A 20,992-nucleotide genomic window follows, 5' to 3' on the forward strand; every position below is an offset into this window, starting at 1 on the left:
AAAAAAAAACAAAACAAAAAGGGAGGGGGGGGAAGGAAAAGGAGGAGAAAAAAGTAGTAATCAAACACGTTTTAATTTATCAAATTATTTTTCCTTCCTTGAACTAAACATCTTATTTTTAGAATTCAATCATACTATTGTTGCCAATTTATAATTTCTCATGTTACCCTGAACTCTTAAAAATAAGTACCCATTTAACTTACCCAATTCTTCTATATATCCAATCATGGAGCGTAATAATTGATATCCTTGATTTCTGCACCCATACAGGAAAAAATTATATCTTACACCTGGTCGAAACTGATCTATAAGATGAACATATCAGCAAACTTTCATAAATAAATTACTATGAATATCTATTTCAGAAATATCAAATTTATAACACTCTAAAATTTCCAAAGCTAATTTTACATATGTTTTATTAAAAAATACATATTTTAAAGATTAGTATTCAGAATGAAAACTGACTAAACAAAAATTAAATTTATTTCTATTTTAACAAAAAGTTTAGTAATATAAGATGGGATTGCCTTGGAGAGAACAACGATGATTAAGGCTTACATTTTGTTCCTTGTTCCAGGAAGAAACATCATTGCTTGATTTTTTTTTTTTTTTGAGACAGAGTCTCGCTCTGTCACCCAGGCTAGAGTGCAGTGCTGCGATCTTAGCTCACTGCAACTTCCGCCTCCCGGGTTCAAGTGATTCTCCTGCCTCAGCCTCCCGAGTAGCTGGGATTACAGGTGCCTGCCACTGCACCTGGCTAATTTTTGTATTTTTAGTAGAGACGGGGTTTCATCATCTTGGCCAGGCTGGTCTCCTGACCTCGTGATCCACCCACCTTGGCTTCCCAAAGTGCTGGCAACTGCTGGGTTTTAAGGAACAAAATGTAAGTCCAAATCAACTTCCTGGGTCAGTTCACTAAGCCATTCATTCCAGGTCTACATCATGCTTCTATAAATCCCTTCCCTACATAGTGTTATTTCTGAGTTGGAAAAAACAAACAAACCCACTGCTCTCTCCTCTCGTTCCAAGAAGCAGAATTAAAAGTTGCACTCTGCCTTGAAGCTTCAGTGTTAAAGGAACTGGGTCTTAGAGTTTGTTCCTCTTTATAGCATCACCATTAAGTGTCTTTGGGTGAGTTAACTCTACAAGATACAGAGGTGCTTTGAATTAACTCCACAGGACACAGAGGTACTTCCAATTGAAGTACCTTAACTTAAATTCAAAAGGCTCCTTTTAAATGTCTCCTGAATACAATGCAATGTGTGCAATGTGAGCAACACAGATATGCACAAAACAAAATGTCAAGCATGGAGACACTTGCAGAGTGGTGGGGAAGACAGATGAACAAGGGTAACCATAACAGTGTGTTATATTAGAGGTATGTATCAGATTCCATGGAATCTTAAGTGAGGGGCCAAAGGAGTCTAAGAAGATCAGAAACAGCTACCATAAGGGTGATCTGAATAAGGCCTTGAAGGGCACTTAGATGCTCATCCGTGGTGGTTGAGAAAGAAGAAAATGCCGGGGGATGCGGAGGGGGATTGGCAGCATATGGCATTGCATTTAATTTGCCGAATGCAATTATTCTGGTGTGGTTAAAGCATTAGTTCTCCAATCAAGTGCCCGTAACACACCAGTGGCCTGCAGGCTCCAATGTGAGGCAGTAGTCAATTTCTAAAATCACAAAACCCAAGAAAAACTGAATCAATTTGTCTAAACTTTTAACTTTTCTTCTTTCAATGATTTTCCTTAAACATTTGCTATGTGCTGGCACGTCCTAAATATGTATTAATGCAACTCAAGCTCAGCCAACTGTGTTTAGTTTCGTAACACTTTTCTTTGGAGAAAGGTATGCTGGAGGTTATGATTTTATACTGCATGTACACCTGTACATCTGTACCTCTTTTTATATTAAATTTATTAACATTTTATAGGGCTCTGACAGTTTAAAAAAAAAGAGCCTGAGAAGGTTAGAGCATTAGAAATGTGCGAAGGTCAAAAAAAGAGAGCAGACAGCTTAATGAGTAGACAATGGGATAAGGGAGGAATAATAGGTGTGCCTACTATGTGCCACTTGCTGTTCCAGAAGCTCAGCAGTAAATAAAAGACAATATTCCCAGCCTCTTGAAGCTTTGAAAACTTTGAATTTGAACCCGGGTTCTATCACATAATAATTTCGTGACCTTGGAAAAGTCACCTAACTTCTCTGAGTTTTTGTTTTCTCAAGCTTTGTGTCTTTGTTCAATTGAGCTGGCACAGAAAGTTCTCCTCCCACAATCATCGCGGGGCAGCTTCTCCATATCCTGCAAGGCTCAGCTAAAACTTAAATGGGTAGATACTCCATTTATATCCACTCCAGCCTACCCCAGTTCATCCTGATTATTCTAAAAGCCCAGGTGAGAAATGACAGACTGGAACCGTGTAAGGCTCATTCAGCTCCATGGGAAGGGATGCAAGGGAAGGTGCAGGAAAGAGAAGGCTAGCAAGTGGTTGGGCCCTTGAAAAGGGAAGTGCACTGTAAGAAAGGATAAAGGGAACAACTCAGGAAGATCATTACCACTTCAGCCAATTATACATGTGGAGGAGTTTGGCTGTATTCCAAGTAGAACTGGAAAATAATCTGAACTCATATGTGATAATCCAGTGAATGGGACGCATCCTCATCATTTGACAGAGAAACAATAAGCAAGTAGAAAGTGTTCCCTGAGAGAGAGGTAAGGAGTAGGCTGCTTGCTCTTCTGCACTTCCCTAACATGCAAGGGAGGCAGGAGACGGGAATGATCAAGAAGCATCACTACTGACAGGCTACAGGGTCCAGAAATCCCATGGGGACAGGTAGGATACATTCCCATCCTGCCAGGAAAAGAAGATGATATTGGAGAGAGGGCTCTAATGCCTAAGGAAAGGCTGGATTAGCCTGTAGGTTATTAAATACTGCTCTATGGCTAAACTTCTCAGGCTGCATCCCATCAAGGGCCACTCAACTGCAGCTCACAAGCTCCTAAGCATTAGGCTCGTGGAACACAAGGCCTCCCACCCACATTGTGCTAGGTCCTGCTGATGTCCCCTTGCCCTGCATCAGGGAAAGTGGTAAGGGGTTCACTGCCTTTCTGCTCAGTCTCTCCCTAACCTCGGTAACCTGGGCCCTGGGCAAACAAGGCGAAGGCCCTTCTGTGAGAGCAGGCTACAGTTCTGTAGTCTTCTTTTTTCATGAACATTTATTTATCTATGTTGCTAAATTTTCCACATAACTTTTAATGTTACTTAACATTCCATTTTATAGGTGTACCATCATTTACTCATTCCCTTAATTGCTATTTGGGTTTTTAATTTTTCACAATTATCAATAATACTGCCGTGAACATTCTTAGATTAAATCTGTGTTGTTCTCTGATTATTTCTAAGAATAAATTTCTAGACGAGTAATTACCAGATCAAAAGGTCTGGATCCTTCCACGTGCTGCCACAACTACCCTCCCACTCCCAGGAAAATCAAACCTATTCACACCCACCCAGCAGGAAAGAGAATCACTTCACTGTACCTAGTCCCACGTGTTACCTTTTAAAAATATTCTGTAGAACTTAATTAAGAGATACTAATTCATCTTACCAGATTCGATTACAGTTTCAGTGCTGTTTGAGGGGACTTTTCTCCAGTCCATAAGGCATGGTTCCGACCGAGACGAGTTACACCACTTAATGACGTAGTCACAAGTCATGTTGGGGTCGTAATGCCAGGTGAGGAGAATGCCCTTTCCCATCCCAACAACTTGCTCTATTTTGAGATCATCTTCAATAAGAAAGGAGGATATTTTACTGGCATTAAAAACAATAATATAAGGCAAACCTCACAAAAATGGACATGAGTTAGAAAAATCACTTCACTGTGAAGAAATTATAAAATAGTACTCAAACTAGATAAACCTTTAGCAAAGATTAGAAGTGTTGCTCTGTTATTTTTATTGTAACAACTGTAGCACTTACCTATATATACAGATTAACATAGCAGCTGAAAGAAAGTGATTTTTTAAAAGCACCTAGGATCAGGTAGTAACATATTAGGGCTAGGACATCAAGATCAAGGCCCAGGAAGGATGCAGCTAAGGGCACTGGCTGGGACGGGAGACTGGGGAGTGGACAGTGGACAGTCTGAAGCCCTCCTCTCATCACCCACCAGGAATGCGTGCAGAGAACAGGCGGGGCCCAGCACAGTGTGCGGAGTAGGCACTCAACGAACTTGTGGAAACAGTAGATGAACTAGCCCCCTCTCTTTCTTTCAAGGAAGACTGTGGCCCCAGAGGTGGGCTGAAGGGGTTGTCTGGCTGACCAGGGGCAGGGTGGGGGCAAGGGAGAAAGCTGTGGAGACACCCAGAGGCTATGAGGTGGGATGGCCGATGTGGGCACTGAGAAGGAGAAGCCTGCACAGCGTCCTAGGAGATGCCATGGGCAAGGGGCAAAGGCTGAGGGCAGACACAGGAGTGGAGGCCCTGGCAAGGTTTCCTTTTCCTATCTTGCCAGATCTTGGCCTAGGTAAGAAGTGGAATCCCGGGCTTGGGGAGAAGAATTGGGGTGGGAGATAGGGCAGTGTGGTCAAAAGGGAGAAGGAAATTTCCCACTGTGACAGGAGAAAAGTAGTAGTTTTTATAACTGATTTGTATTTAATGGTTCAGTAAAAACAAACATAGAAAGGTTTTTGGTTATTTCTAAGAATAAAGTTTTAGACAAGTAATTGTCTCAGGAGCCAGATGCTCAGGAGGCTGCAAACTGTAGGTGAGTGGCCCTTGATGGGACGCAGCCACGGCAGAGTATTTAACCACCCACAGGCTACAAAAAGGGTTCAGTCAAACCAACACAGACATTTCCCACTGTAACAGCAGAAACTAAGTAATAGCTATAACTGATTTATATTTAAGGGTTCAGTAAAAACAAACATAAAAAGGTTTTTTGAACAAAATGTGCATTCACAAAGCAACTACTACTAAATGCAAGACAACAATTTGGGTTAGAATATAGAACACTTCAGACATAACAGCTTTTTTTGCTCAACGTGATTAAAAAGCCACAGTGTAAACCTGAGTTGAGGCTGCAGAGCCTCCCTCCAGTCTTTCCAGTCCAGAAAGTCTGTCATCAGATTTTCAGAAAGTGTCTGAAAGCTGATGACAGAATTGCTAGTTCTGTAAATTACCATTTTCTAAGGGATACACAGAAAAGGTAGGATTATGCTTCCTGAATAAAAAGACAACATAGCTATTGCCTAGAATTGTGAGAGCAATGAAATATATAACCTAAATCAGTATGTTATCTTCTTATGGATGTTCATATCTCTGTCTCCTTCATTTTCTATTTTGTTATTTTTGCCAGGCCAAAATGAAGAAGTCATTATTCTAAGCCCCGCCTCCCAGCATCTGCCACAACCCCTGGGCATCTCCAGCAGCACTGCTGCCTAGGCTCTGTATCTCTGAAATGCACTTTGTTTTCCCCCTTCCTTCCTCCAAATTCTCCTATGACTGACTCAAAGAGAACAAAGAAGAAGTCAAGTAACAAGCAATAAGAAATGGCCTCAAACTGGAGTTGGAAAGCTACTTAGAGGATCCTAACTGGACCGATTTTTCTTCCTCTAGAAGCTGTGGTTATAGAAAGGTGCTCCCATAGTGGGCAAGACAGAAAGGTGGGTAGGCAGAAAATGACTGGAGCACAGAGATCAGTGGAAGAAGAGGTGGACGCAGCCGTTTAAAGCTCGTAACTCTCAAAGTTGTCAAGATAGAAGCTGGGAGGAACGTATTAATCACTGGATTATCTATAAAATTTAAAGAAAGGTGCTAAATTTTAAGAATTACACCACAGTTGTTTTTCTAAAGCCTATACTGAAGATCTAATTTATACCTTAAGAAGACTTTTTTTAATCCATAAAGAATCTCTATTAATAAGGAATTTCTTACCAAAAAAGGTGCTAATTAAAATAAGCGCTTTTTTCTCCTGCCCAACAATTTGCAAAACAGCCTAGCTGACCTAAAATAAACTTTCCTAGTCTTGGGGAAGTGTCTTGGAGAAGTGCCTGAATGTCATTTGAATTAACTGTTAAAATATTTCTTCCTAAAAATACTATCCACCACTGTACCTCTCCAATATTATCCACTATTAGTTACTGAGTACAGTAATGATTGTATCCCTCAGTGCACACGCTTCAAGTCAATACTAATTACTTCTCTCTCAATGAACTGTAGACATCAATCTGCTCATTCTGCCTTCTATGTCAGCAGCAACAAGGTATACGAGAAGAATGCTGACATAAAACAGCAAGTAACATCAGACATTTCTTACTTTAGTTTCCTGTTCTTATATACTAAACCATCTCAAGCACTCACCATTTGGAATTTCCATACTCGCTATTTTGGAAGGTGGTGACGAGCCCACAGAATTTTTAGCCACCACACTGATGATGTAGTCATTCTTATCAAGCTGTATCTCTGCTTTGTGCTGAGGATCAGGGATTTCAGAAAGGGACTGTGTTTCCTCATCTGATGAACATGATACATTGTAGGAAAGTATTTTTCCATTAGCTTCATTAATGGGTAAAGGCTATGAAAAACAGACAAATTGTTATAAAAACCTGCAAAAGGTGACTATGACTAGGCAAGGTAATTGGGTTTAAACTGGATGGTATATTAACAATAACAAGGTTGGCCAGGCCTGGTGACTCACACCTGTAATTCCAGCACTTAGGCCAAGGCAGGTGGATCACTTGAAGTCAGGAGTTCGAGACTAGCCTGGCCAACATGGTGACACCCTGTCTCTCCCAAAAATACTAAAACTAGCCAGGTGTGGTGGTGAGCGCCTATAATCCCAGCTACTTAAGAGGCTGAGGCAGGACAATCACTTGAACCCGGGAGGTGGAGGTTGCAGTGAGCCAAGATCGTGCCACTGTATTCTAGTCTGGGCAACAGAGTGAGATTCCATCTCAAAAACAAAAAACAACTAGTTACAAGGTAATATCAGAAAAGATGAAGCTGGCCGAGTGCGGTGGCTCACACCTGTAATCCCAGCACTTTGGGAGGCCAAGGTGGGTGGATCATGAGGTCAGGAGTTCGAGACCAGCCTGACAAACATGATGAAACCCTGTCTCTACTAAAAATACAAAAACTAGCCAGGCATGGTGGCGCCTCAGGAGGCTGAGGCAGGAGAATCACTTGAACCTGGGAGGTGGAGGTTGCAGGGAGCCGAGATCGCGCCACTGCACTCCACACTGGCTGACAGAGTGAGATTCCATCTCAACAACAACAACAACAAAAAAGAAGCTCTCAACAGTGTGAAACACAGAATCAAAATCCACTGAGACCTGGGTAAATCAGGAAAGAGACACTGAAGAAAAACTATACTTGCTATAAGCAGTAAGAGTACACAAAAATTTGAAAATTAAGTGAATAAAAAACAATATTTATCTCCACATTTTTCAGGAGCAAAACTTTTAAAACTATCCAGAAGCACTGCTCTACTTAGTAACAAACAAAACATTTAGAAAAATTATAGCATCATGGGTTTTTTTCTAAACATTTGTTTTCTCATTTTAAGGTATTATATACCCACTACAGAAAATCTGGAAAATATATAGGAGTTGAAACTAGTAAAAATCTCCCATATTCCCACCTCTTAAATATTCTTTCATTTTGATATTTCTTTCAAGTTGTTTTTCTAGGTATAGATCTTTTATTAACATTGTTTTAATTACATTACACCATCTTACTTTTTACTTTTCCAAAATGTACACTTGTCCATAATACAGTTATATACATTTTCATGGTTTTATATCTCATGTAGCATTTTTACCAGTGCACTTGAATGTCCCTTAAGTAAATGAAATTTAAGTTGTTCCTAATTTTTCACAATACTAAAACAAATATTTTGGTGAATTTTTTTGTGCCATGTTTTTTTCTTTTTCATAGAATTTAATATGAATTTCTAAAAGTGAACTTACCGGATTAAAAAAATGAACATTCAAACCTCTTCATTTCTACTGAACTGCTTTTCACAGCAACTGCCTTAATTTATACACCAATGTATGGGGCTCTCTGGTCGAGACTGAGGATGATGTAATACTGCTAAAACCTCCGCTTCAGCAGAGAGGTCTCTGGTGATGCTCCAAATGGCCTGCTCTAAGGGGCAGGCTTTCGTCCTAAGACTTATAGGCTTCTTGGGATGCTCCAGACCACACACTGTTTGAAATGTCCTCCTCCCCCAGTTTCTCTAATTCTATTTTCTTCGCTTTTCCTGTCCCTCTAAACCTTCCCCATCTCCTCTGCTGGTTCCTCCTCCTCTGCTGGTTCTATGCATGCTGCTGTCACCTGGGATCCAGCCCTGGCCCACTTTTCACCTTGCATCTCCAAGTGATCCCATTTATATGCTACTCAAAGCTGTTTCCAGTGCCAACCTCTCCCCTAAGCTCCACAGCCTTACATATATCAAACTACCTACTGAACTCTACTCATGATATCCCAGTGGCATACCTTTTGAAAACTCACTATGACCAAAACAACATAATTTTCTACCCGAACACACTCTGACTTGGCAAATGGCGGTACCATCAGCATAGGTAATGAAGTTAGAATCTAAATTCTTTCAATGTTTTTAGTCTTTACTTAAGTCTTCATCTAGTTTGAACAATATTCCAAACTTTCTCTGTATTGAAGTAAATTGTATAACTGTTGCTATATTATCATGAAATCTGACAGGCAACTGAGAGTAGCCGGGGGATTTTCTAATCAAGAGTGGATGTAACAGTCAAATACAATCTCAAAGCAATAGAACTCACAACGAACCTGCATGTACACTTCACTTTACTCAAAGCTGTATCGATGTCAAAAGTTTTTTTAAATAAAATTATGAAGGAATCCTATTATGACTGCTCGTGTAAAATCTAATATAGAAAACAACTGTTCATGTTTTTGATATTCATAAAATACTTAAAAATATAGCAACAAAAAATGTTCCAGCAGAGAAAAATTAGTAAAATATGCAACTCATATTTCATCTAAATATTTTACAAAATCATACAAAACTTTAAAACTGGCATGTCATAATGCAATTTACTGAAGGGAAATAAATTACACATGAAATATATAAAAATTTAGTTTCCCATTCATAGAAGAAAAATGTAACAAACAGGATTGTAACCTATAGATTTCAACTGAAGTGAGGGAGATGGAATTCATGAAATCTTCAGGTCCTTTACAGGCCTTATAAGATCAAATTCGAGAAGGCTCAGATCTGACACAGAAGATCCTCAAATGACTGTGGGAAGTTAGGAGTGATGAGGAATTTGGGTGGTTTAGGAACCAGGTTAGATTCTCATCAATATTGCACAAAAGCCAGTCTGGGAAGTTTCAGCTCCTTGATGACCCAACAAGTACCATATGTAAGTTAAGCAGTTTAGCAAAGTAATGTAAATGTTCATGGAAAAATTAGATATTTACCTTCCAATAGATTATTAAATTTTTTCCATCAGAACTCCACTCTCTCCAAGTGTCAGGCCCCTTTGAAGGAACTAAAAAGGAGATTTTAAAGTTAATATCTGAAGATACATACTATATGTATATGGTGCTTGGCATTTTTTTTCTAGGGTATTTGAAATTCTCAATAAAATGTGAAGCAGTTCAGTGGCTTCCACTTAGAAAACGGAGCAATGGAAAATCTAAGCTCTCAACATCTTCTGCAAAACACACGGCCCCTTCAAATGGGTGAAAATCTACCTGCAGGCTGGCTGTACTGGTTCCCTGGGTTCCCCTGTCTCATATCCTCCCACTCCCTCACTTGGCCACATACTGGCTTCCTGGCTGTCCCTCAGATATGCCAAAGACACCTGCCTCAGGCTCTCTGCATCTTCTGTGTCCTCTCTTCCTCTGCCTACAACTCTCTTCTCCTAGATAAAACAACATGGCATGCTTCCTCATCTTTGTAACTCAGCTTGAGTATTACCTTATTAGTGAGGTATTTTTTAACTACCCTATTTAAAACTGCAATTCCTTTCACCACCACCACCCCTTATCCCTCAGCCTTTATTCCTATCCTTTCCTCTCCTCTGTGGCATCTGTCACCATCTGATAAACTGATGTGTCTATGTCTTTGTGTGTACATATATACATATAGATGTGTATATATATAAATTTATTTCTAGTCCTGGATCCTACAAACTCCACAGGCAGAGATCTCTGTTTTATCTGCTGCTATATCCCTGGTAACTAGAACAATTCCAGACACATACAGGTTGAATGTCCCTTATGCAAAATGCTTGGGAGCAGAAGTGTTTCAGATTTTGGATTTTTTCTAATTGTAGAATATCTGCACACACATAATGAGATACCTTGGAGGATGGGATCCAAGAACACATAAAATTCATTTATGTTTCATATACACCCTATACACACAGCCTGAAGGTAATTTCATACAATATTTTAAGTAATTCTGTGCATGGAACAAATATGTATTAAGTACTAGAGTGTGGAATTTTCCATTTGTGGCATCCTGGCGGTGCTCAAAAAGTTTTGGATCTTGGAGCATTTCAGATTTTCAGATTACGTATGCTTAACCTGTAATGCATACTCAGTAAATATTTGTTGAGTAAATTGATGCCTTCATCTTAATGAGGTGCAAATAAGATGTTTCCTCCTGGAGACAACAGTTCATTAACTGAAGGCAAAAACTCCTATTGTGGCTAGTCTTCAAAATGACCAATAATCCCCATGTGTGTGGTGCCCTCCCACACTGCATTAGGGTTGGCCTGTGTGACCAACAGTGTACAGCAGACATAACTTCTGATTTTAGATCATAAAAGATACTGTTCAGTCACCAGCTCTGGGAGGAACTGGCTGCCATGTCATGAGCACACTTAAGCAGGCCTAGAGAGAGGCCCACAAGGTGAGGAACTGAGGCCTCCAGCCTTTAGTCACATGAGTGAACCATCTTGAAAGTGGATCCTCTAGCCCCAATCAAGTCTCCAGTTCCCACCCACACTCCTGACTGCAGCTCTCATGAAAGACTCCAAGTCAGAGATATCCAGCTAAACTGCTCCTGGATTTCTGACCCACAGAAATGGTAAGATAATAAATATCTGCTGTGTTAAGCCACTGAATTTTAGGGTAATTTGTTGCACAGCAATAGATAACTCGTATCTTCCCTCTCTGTACTCATGCATAGCTTTCACTTTTGATGATACAAGTAATTCTTCCACATATCACAAAGTGCCCTCATGTCTATACTTCACATCTCTTCATGTGGAGAGGCAAAAATCTAGATTAACATCTATCATTTATTTGTTTTGCTATTTCTTAATTTTTTTGGAGGAAGTATTACATCTCCTATACTGCATAATATAAATAAAGCTCTTGCTATCTTTTGTTAAATGATTCCTAAAAAACCTATTTCGGCCGGGCACAGTGGCTCATGCCTGTAATCCCAGCACTTTGGGAGGCCGAGGCGAGCATATCACAAGGTCAGGAGTTCGAGACCAGTCTGACCAACATGGTGAAACCCCATCTCTACTAGAAATACAAAAATTAGCCAGACGTGGTGGCGGGCCCCTGTAATCCCAGCTACTCGGGAGGCCAAGGCAGGAGAATCGCTTGAACCCGGGAGGCGGAGGCTGCAGTGAGCCGAGATCGTGCCATTGCATTTCAGCCTGGGCGACAGACTGAGACTCTGTCTCAAAAGAATAAAAAATTAAACCTATTTCTAAGTTTTTGTTTTTTGTTTTTCACCTACATCTGGTTTTTCAAGGATAGAATATCATTCTGTCTTTGGAAATTATCACATTTAGAAAACCAGTTACCTGATTTTATAACTATCTTGACCTAGGTATACTACAGAAACTGAAATTCAAGACCTTTTAGCCACATCATTTCTCAGGTCTAGGTCACAAATAAAAACTAACAAATTCTCTTTTTTAGTAATTTTTTTTTTAAACGCCAGTGAGTTAAAAGCTAATTAAAATTCCAAGCAGAAGAGAAAATAGGAGAAAAATCATTCTATGCATTATTGTAATATGGTGATATGGTGGCAATCACGGAGGAGCCCTGTCTGTTCACATAATTTATGACAATCGTTTTTCTATACTATGACAAAACTTCAAAAACCATCATTTAAAATATCTGTGATATTTTATTAGCAGGTACTACACAATTTATCTAACCATCCCCCACTTTTAAGGACTCTGATAGCATTTTTTTTTTTTTTTAATTTTGAGACGGAGTTTCGCTCTTGTTGCCCAGGCTGGAGTGCAATGGCGTGATCTCGGCTCACCGCAACCTTTGCCTCCCAGGTTCAAGCGATTCACTCCAGCATCAGCCTCCGGAGTAGTTGGGGTTACCGGCATGTACCACCACACCCAGCTAATTTTGTATTTTTAGTAGAGGCAGGGTTTCTCCATATTGGTCAGGCTGGTCTCGAACTCCCGACCTCAGGTGATCCACCCTCCTCGGCTTCCCAAAGTGCTGGGATTACAGGCATGACCCACTGCGCCCGGCCAACTTTTTCTTTTAAAGAAGTTGAAAAACTTCAGGATACACATACTTATTAGCCATATATCACTTAGTTAACTTACTGGCTTCTGTGGTTAAATGTTGTTTTTTATTGCTCCATTTGCTCCATTTCCAGAAAGTTTCAGTAGAACAACGAATCCGAAAAGTATATACAGTGTATGGATTTAACTTGTCCAGAGCAACAAGATAACTTGAATTTTCTACTCCTTTGATTGTGACATTCCGCTATTAGAAAACAAATAAATATGTATGTATGTATATATTGTGTGTATGAATACATATAAATATATATACACATACATACACTTTTTTTGGTAAGAAAGCCTTCAGATTTGTAACACAAACCGACAGAATCTCAATGAGTTTGTATATATAACACCCAAAGTAGTTTATCCACTATATTTTAATTCTTATATACCTGCCCTGCAGGTATATAAGAATGAAATTATGCCCTGCAATAGTAATAAAAAATTGGGTTGTCTTTTTAATCCAAATACTGGCTCTAAGTAATAATGGTCAATTAAATTATCTAAAGGATTACATAATTTTGATAATCAGTCAAATGGCTAATGGTGATGCAACAAACCTTAACATGATTTAGTAATTTGAGATGACTGTGAGGAATAAATGTATTATTTGGATGATATCTGGAAGTTTCTTGGAGGCTGGCATTACCTTTTGTGCATCTTTGCTAATATGACACTTAAAATTTCTTTTTTTTTTTTTTTTTTGAGGCGGAGTCTCGCTCTGTCGCCCGGACTGGAGTGCAGTGGCCGGATCTCAGCTCACTGCAAGCTCCGCCTCCCGGGTTTACGCCATTCTCCTGCCTCAGCCTCCCGAGTAGCTGGGACTACAGGCGCCCGCCACCTCACCCGGCTAGTTTTTTTTGTATTTTTAGTAGAGACGGGGTTTCACCGTCTTAGCCAGGATGGTCTCGATCTCCTGACCTCGTGATCCGCCCGTCTCAGCCTCCCAAAGTGCTGGGATTACAGGCTTGAGCCACCGCGCCCAGCCGACACTTAAAATTTCTAGTATGATGCTAAACATGTAGCAAATATGAAACAAATACTTCCTTAAACTAAGTAAATATAGTTAAAATGAAACAATTCTAAACAAATTTGAAGATCTGCGTGTCTCACAAAAGCCTCTGAGCTCCCCAAAACATTACAAAGAAGCTTTTCAGATTATATTTCACAGTTGTGATGGATTTTCTAGACATCAGTAAATTTCCAAATGAATAGTTAAGTACACCTCATTTATTTTAGACTTACCACAAATTACATGATAGTATAATATAAAAGTCAACCTAAATATTTAAAATATGTTAAAAAGTCATGTTGTGACTTATAAGTACCAATTACAACTTGCTCCCACTGCCACACTTCACAGTTTTAAAAAATCACTTCTGCTGTCTGGTGCCAATTCATCCATTAATGATGCTAAAGGTTACAGCAAAAACTACTCATTCATTCACAAATTTACTGAGCACCAGCTATGTGCCAGGTACTATACTGCATCTGTGAACACTCTGAGGAATAAAAGTCAAATTTACAATTGTTTTTCAAATGATACAATGCTGTTATTACATGGATACTAATGTCTTTCTTGGTTCTTAGTAAACCTCTATAATAAATAATCTGAGAGCTTAAGCACATCAATCTGCTTAATTCTTTTTGAGAACTGTTTCATCCAAAATAATCACAAAGGAAGTCTTTAGGAGAATCTTACCTGTTCTTGTACTGAATTAGATTTCTTAATTTCAATTTGACATAAAAAATTAATCTTTGCAAAGTTGCCTGGTAAATGCCAAGAAAGTTTAACAGCTGTTGAATTAATATCCTTCACTTTGAATGAAGTAGGAGTATGGGGATAAACTGCAAATATAATTTTTAAAGATTACTTTAAACATTTATTTAAAGGGGTAAGCTATCTTCTAATACGACAACATAAAAAACAAGGAGGCATCATTAGTGCTGACCAACAACATCCTACCCAGTATTTGTGGAATCGATAAACCTAATTTCTACTACTGAAATCTTGCCAACATTTTTAAACAATCAATCATGTTCAAAGCTCTTCAATTAGTGTCAGGAATACTCAAAGGTAGTAAGATCACAGTATCTACCTTTAAGGAACTTCTAATTTACTTGGGGAATGACCAAAAAAAAGAAAAAAACAAAAAAGAAAGAAAAAAAAGAAAGATAATAAGAATATAAATGCTAAGTTCTAAATGCATGATACAGATATTAACTACTTCGTAAATGTAAGCATGGTAGGGTAAGTCTTACAGTGAAGATGGAACTTAAGATGAACTTTGCAGGAAGAATCAGACAAAAACTGGCCAAAAAAAATGCAGAAAAGCATTTTAGGCAGAGATGGCAATAATGAAGGTACAGCGAGGCAAACTGCATATTATGTTGGTGATAGTGTGTATGCCCACTTGAATGGCAGGGAAGAATCACATGGGAAGTAAGGCTGAAATGGCAGAGGGCAGACAAATACATACAAATACTACCATGCCAGGATAAAATGTAGCCATGGTGACACTAGGAAAAATCCAGAAATCACAAAGATGACAGGAAAGAATAACTGATAAAAGTGACTTATACTTACAAATAAGGCAACAGGATCATCTACTAATCACTTGTGAGACTGTATGATACATCCCTTGGTTTAGGCCCTTTCTCCCCTGCCTGAGTCTCTAAGAGAATGTCTAGGTCGTTGCTCAGTGTGCTGCGAGCCTGACATGGAGTGTTAATGCACATGGACCGTGGGAATGAATACCAAAAAGACCAACCACATTTTATTTTTATTTGGAGCTATGCATTAATACGATTGGTAAAAATGCAGAAATCGTTAGTAATAAAAGGGACAAACTATTAATATATACAACAACATGGATGGCGGACAAACTATTAATATATACAACAACATGGATGGCTTGTATGTATTTAAAAAAAATGTCAACCTGCCTACTATATGATTTCACTTATATAACAGTCTCAAAATGACAAAACAACAGAGATGAAGAATAGATTCACTGTCGTCAAGGCACAGGGGATGCTGGAAGGGCAACATGAGCAAGCTCCTTTGTAGTGACAGGGCAGTTCTGTATCTTGTATGTGGTAGTGGTTACCTGAATCTATACTTATAAATTGCACAGAACTACACACACACACACACAAGTACAAATGAATGCACATAAAAATTGAGCAAGGTCAGTAGTCCAGTTAACAGTGTTTTAAGAGTGTCAATTCCCTGGTTCTGATATTGTACTAGAATTATATAAGATGACACCACGGAGGATAGCCAGAGGATGGGTTCACAAGGCTCTTATTATTGCAACTACCAGTGAGTCAACAATTACTTCAAAATAAAAGTTTTTAAAAATTGGGCAGAAGATATTTCAGAAATCAAGAATTATCAGAAATGGCTACTTATAGTTTATTTGTAAACTACTAATTCAAGTATTTAAATTCAATAAAATAGTAAAACTTGAAATTATACATTTAAAGTTTTTATAAATATATGAAATTAATATTAAGTATAAAGAAAATAATCAGCAAAAAGTAATTCCCGTATTTTTCATTAACCAAAGCATTTCACCACTTCTAAAGTTATTTTTAAGACATTAGTTTATTTATAGCTTACCTTTTTCAGTTATATTAACTAAAATTGTTGATTCTGATCGACCCAGAGGATTGTGGGCATTCAAAGTAAAATTATATATTTCTTGATTTGGAAGCATTTGAAAGAATAATTGATAGCTTTCATTTGTAGGTGCTTCAGCTCTTTTAAATCTAACATATTTTCCTGAAAAACTATTAAAAGAAAAAATTCAAAATGGCAAGAGATAAATATTGCAGGAAAAAATGGGCAAATTTGTAATACTTAATTTGTATAAAAAGTTTAAATTTCTAATTAGACGCATATTACATACTCAGAGAAGAAAATGTACATGATACAGAAAATAGAAGAAAATAATCAGCTGTAAGTTTACTACCCAGAAACAGTCTCTGTTCATGAAATTCAAGTATTCTTCATTCTAAGCTTCTTAAAAGAGACATGAAATTGAGTGTACATGTGGCTGAATTGCAGTACTTATAAGTGTAATTTTATACAGCATATTTGGTTTTATACCTTGCTTGTAACGTAAATGACCTAGTGCACTTCCCTATGTTATTTAATATGTACCTCCAATGTACTCCTTGCCATCTGACATCCTTTCCCAATTATCATTACCTTTCAAGTAAAGTGTAACTTGTAGCACGTGGGCCCACCAATGCTGTCGCCCTTCCTGGATTCCAACTACATAGAATTTCTTTTAAATCATGTGTCTCACAATTCAGTTGTTGAGGAGTATCTGGTGGATCTAACAAAAAAAAGAAAAAAATCTAGGTACTTATGATTACATATATTTTCCCTGAAAACGTAATATTTTATAAATGTTAATGCTTTCCACAATTTCCTAAAAAATGAAATAATTTACTATTCACATTTTACTTTTGAACAATGCAGGAATGTCTTGTCAGAGTTCACATTACATTAGAATTGACAGATTAAAATATACTGAAAAATGACTCAGCTCATTTGGAAACTCCCTATAGCAACTTCAAAGATCAATTACCACTTTTTCCCCTTAATCCTACTTCAGAGTCTATCAAATCTCTCAAAGAAACCTGTGTCTAATATGTTAAGTCAGAAAAATCTATAGGTTAAAAAGTATTATCACCTATCATCGATATACTGTGATTTGAAAAGAAATACCAAAACATATTGAAAATCAGTAAGTCATGTTACATGTTTCAGAGTTCTAAAACACACTATAAGTACTGTTATTTAGAAAACTCTTGGTAAAATCCTGTGCTCCATATTCAAACTGACTGCAGCTCTTTCGTTGTTTTTGTCTTTATCAAAACTGTTCTCCTTGGCTTTAAGGCAGGACTAGAAAAATTAATTTTTTTTTTTTTTTAAGATGAGACCTTCAAAGTGATAAACAAACTGGGCGTGGTGGCTTACGCCTGTAATCCCAGCTCTGGGAGGCCGAGGCGGGCAGATCACTTGAGGTCAGGAGCTTGAGACCAGCCTGGCAAACATGGTGAAACCCCATCTCCACTAAAAATACAAAAATTAGCCGGGTGTGGTAGGGGGTGCCTGAAGTTCCAGCTATTTGGGAGGCTGAGGCAAGAGAACTGCTTGAACCTGGGAGGTGGAGGTTGCACTGAACCCAGACTGTGCGAGAGAGTGATACTCTATCTCAAAAAAAAAAAAAAAAAAAAAGTGATAAATGAAAATTCTGCAGTCTGACACTGTTTATTGTAGAAATATTTCTGTAATCATGTTTAACCATACACATATAGAAACTGGTATTTCCTCTGTCATATTTATCCAAACTATCGTTCACTTTTGGTAAAAGTTCTTTTTTAAAAAAACTGCTTGTTTAAAAATTCTGTAAAATGTTTTTTTCACAAACTTGAATTAAAAAAAAAAAATACTACCTAGTTTATCAAGCAAAACTTAAGAAAATTTTATACCTTCCCCAGAGATAAGGATAACATCCTTCAGTGATATTTTAGGTAACATTAAGAGGATTAATGAGTGTTTATATGAGAGTTTAACAATTAGATAAGTAAACAAACACTGACATATTTATTCTGAAAATTGTTTTAAATCTAAGGCCAAATATTCAGTCACTCTATTAAAACCACATACCAAAAATTTGGAATATATTTAAAATGCTGGTTATTTTAGGATTTGGCAGATATTAAGTTGAAATATTAAAATCTAAATAACAAGAGCAAATAAGAGATAAATAGAAGGACAGACAGAAGGGGAAAAATTTGAGAGGACAGTATTTGAAATGTACTGATTTTCTTTTCAAAGAAATTGACTTATAAAATAATCAACTGAAGCTAGGTTAAAAGCTAGGTATATATCAACTACATTTTTATGTACCAGTCAATAGAAAGTGCAATTTAAAAAACAAAGTCATTTTTAATATTACCAGAAAACACCAAGCACTAGGAAAAAATTTACCAAAAGACCAAAAGACATAAAAACCTCATATTAAGATGAATTAAAGAAGACCCAAGTAAATGCAGGGAGGGATATACCATGTTCACAGTTTGGAAGATGTAAATATTGTAAGAATGAAAATTCTCCTAAATTGATCCATGGATTTAACGTAATCCCAATCAAAATTCCAGCAGAGTAGGTGTATGCGTACACAGACGTGTGTGTAGGGAAAAACTAATAAGCTGATTCTAAATTTCTTTTCAGTCTTTTCAGTAAATGGTGGCTTAATATCCAAAAAGAAAAGGAAATAAATGAATCCTGATACCTAACGCACGAAATAACCTGTTCTTATAAATTTCCTAAAAGTTCCCTCTGAAGGGAGATGTTACCGCTGCTCAACAAATATTGTACAATATTTCAACCTCCAAACGTTATAAATGAAGGTTAAATTATAAATTAAATCAGCTTGTTCTATCACTATGATAAAAGATTACAACACTGTCTGAAATAATAGAAATGGAAACAGTGCATAGTCTCATCTTTTAAGTTTTAATTTCTTTTTTCATACTTTTAAGTAATAGCTCATTTTTAGTATTGCACACGAAGCCACTTCACTACATATACCACTGGGTCTCAACTTAGACTCCAGGACTATTTGTGAGAAATGTTGCACGTAATTTCCTAACATTCCATTAAGAAGGAAAATATGATTTCCAGGATTTAAATTTGAACGTAACCTTGCTTTCACTTGAATTCCAAATACATTACTGAGAAGACAAAGAGAGTCAGATTACACCCATCAAGGTGAGATGAGCACCTAAGCCCGGCTATTCCTTTGGGAACACATCAGTATCTGAATGAAATTCATCAAGAAGTACTGTATGAGTAAACAAGAGAGCTGCTGATCTAGACCACAGCTGAGAATCATAAAAAAAAAAAAAAAGAAAAAGAAAAAGCACTAAGCAATCAAAAGAAATATCATAAAATCTAGTCAATCTATTTTACACACTTTATTCATATGACCTATAGACCAAAATCCCAGACTTCTAATTCAGCATGCAGGGAGGAAGGGACTCATTGATAAAGATAAAGCTGTCAGTGACACCAAAACGTTACAGTTGCTACAAGAAAGGGAGGCAGAAAAACTCTAAAATTGAGACCTAAAAGTTCTAAATGTTTATCTGTGGACATTCAACACAAGTCAAATGGGCAGGGCAGCCCACAACAAACAACTACTCTGGAAATACCATGGAATTTTAGACTGTGGGGTGATCATGTTAATACAGACAGCTTGAATGATAGAGCATACATCATATATAGAACGCAGTGGGAGAGTACATTTCCCCTCACCCATGTCCTTCTGCCAGCCTGTTCTTCTCAAACCTAATAGTTAAAAGCTGGAGAAGATATGTTATGCTACTGAAAGATTTTGTGTAAAACTGCTATAATTTCTTTAATTTAGATATTTTTAAAAACGTACACTTTAACTGGAAAATTAATTCACATAATATCTAAACAATGCAGGGTTAAGAAATATTATATACTATCCTTGACTTAACAAAGTTGTTAACTAAGAATTTAAACTAAACATTAGAAGCTAGATGTTTCAAATATGATTATGGAACCAACAAATTATACAGATACAGGTTATGTAGAAAACAAGCTTGCAATTCATTTTAAAACAAGCAAATATTCTAGTGCCTCCTTTGTATATAGCCTTTATATTAAAGAACAAAGAAATGAGAAAGAAACAGAATCACTCCCCACACCTCCCACTCCAGAAGAAGAATTAAGGGTTTCAAGGAGGGCCAAAACAGGCTAATAGGAATTCTCTCTTTAAAATCATATACTTACATCCAGCAAAAATAACCGTTCCAAATATGTTATCTTCGGTTGTAAAAACCACATTTGTTCCACTACTTGCAGAAACAGAAATATTACGAATCTTGATTGCAACATTTTCCCCATCAAGATGGATCAAGGGGCAGTTTGTATGGCCAATCAGTGCTGATAACACTTTTTCTTGACTTACACAACAAAATGTTATGTCTGAGCCTACAAGTATCACTTTATCTTGAGGAAAAACCTTAGTCTGAGAATCAGGCATCCCTAGAAAGAAAAGCAAGAATTATAAACATTTTATACAGAAGTCTTTTACATAAACTTTTCTATATTTTAAGACTTTTTTTTTCATAAGATGACTTTTAAAATAGCCCAGTATATACACTACAAACTGTTAGGTACTTTGGATGGTCCAAAGATAAGGTGTGTTCCACAGGTTTTGTAAGGAGCAAGATATATACAAGAAATTTTTAAAAAGTGTATGTGGTTTTATTTACTTATGAAGGGACAATGGTGAGAAAGCAGAAGCAGATTACAGGTCAATATCTAAAGTTAATGTCATAGGTTTATATCTAAGAAGTGTAAGAGTTGAAATTCTGTGGGTT

At 37.4% G+C, this 20,992-nt stretch overlaps 1 protein-coding gene across 3 annotated transcripts in view; it reads right to left on the reverse strand.

Annotated features, from left to right (window-relative positions):
* Positions 1–20,992, reverse strand: part of LIFR (LIF receptor subunit alpha) — a 76,022-nt gene that overhangs the window by 13,574 nt on the left and 41,456 nt on the right. For all 3 annotated transcript variants that reach the window (XM_033179406.1, XM_033179407.1, XM_033179405.1), the window contains exons 7-15: positions 20,400–20,654; positions 16,773–16,902; positions 16,182–16,351; positions 14,259–14,404; positions 12,593–12,755; positions 9,471–9,541; positions 6,369–6,582; positions 3,614–3,793; positions 204–305 (exon numbers count right to left, since the gene is read on the reverse strand). In XM_033179406.1, the coding sequence (XP_033035297.1) occupies positions 204–305; positions 3,614–3,793; positions 6,369–6,582; positions 9,471–9,541; positions 12,593–12,755; positions 14,259–14,404; positions 16,182–16,351; positions 16,773–16,902; positions 20,400–20,654 (1,431 nt within the window). The remainder of the gene's footprint in view (positions 1–203; positions 306–3,613; positions 3,794–6,368; positions 6,583–9,470; positions 9,542–12,592; positions 12,756–14,258; positions 14,405–16,181; positions 16,352–16,772; positions 16,903–20,399; positions 20,655–20,992) is intronic.

Source organism: Trachypithecus francoisi, unplaced genomic scaffold, assembly GCF_009764315.1.
Source record: "Trachypithecus francoisi isolate TF-2019V2 unplaced genomic scaffold, Tfra_2.0 Lachesis_group2, whole genome shotgun sequence".
NCBI lineage: Eukaryota > Metazoa > Chordata > Mammalia > Primates > Cercopithecidae > Trachypithecus > Trachypithecus francoisi.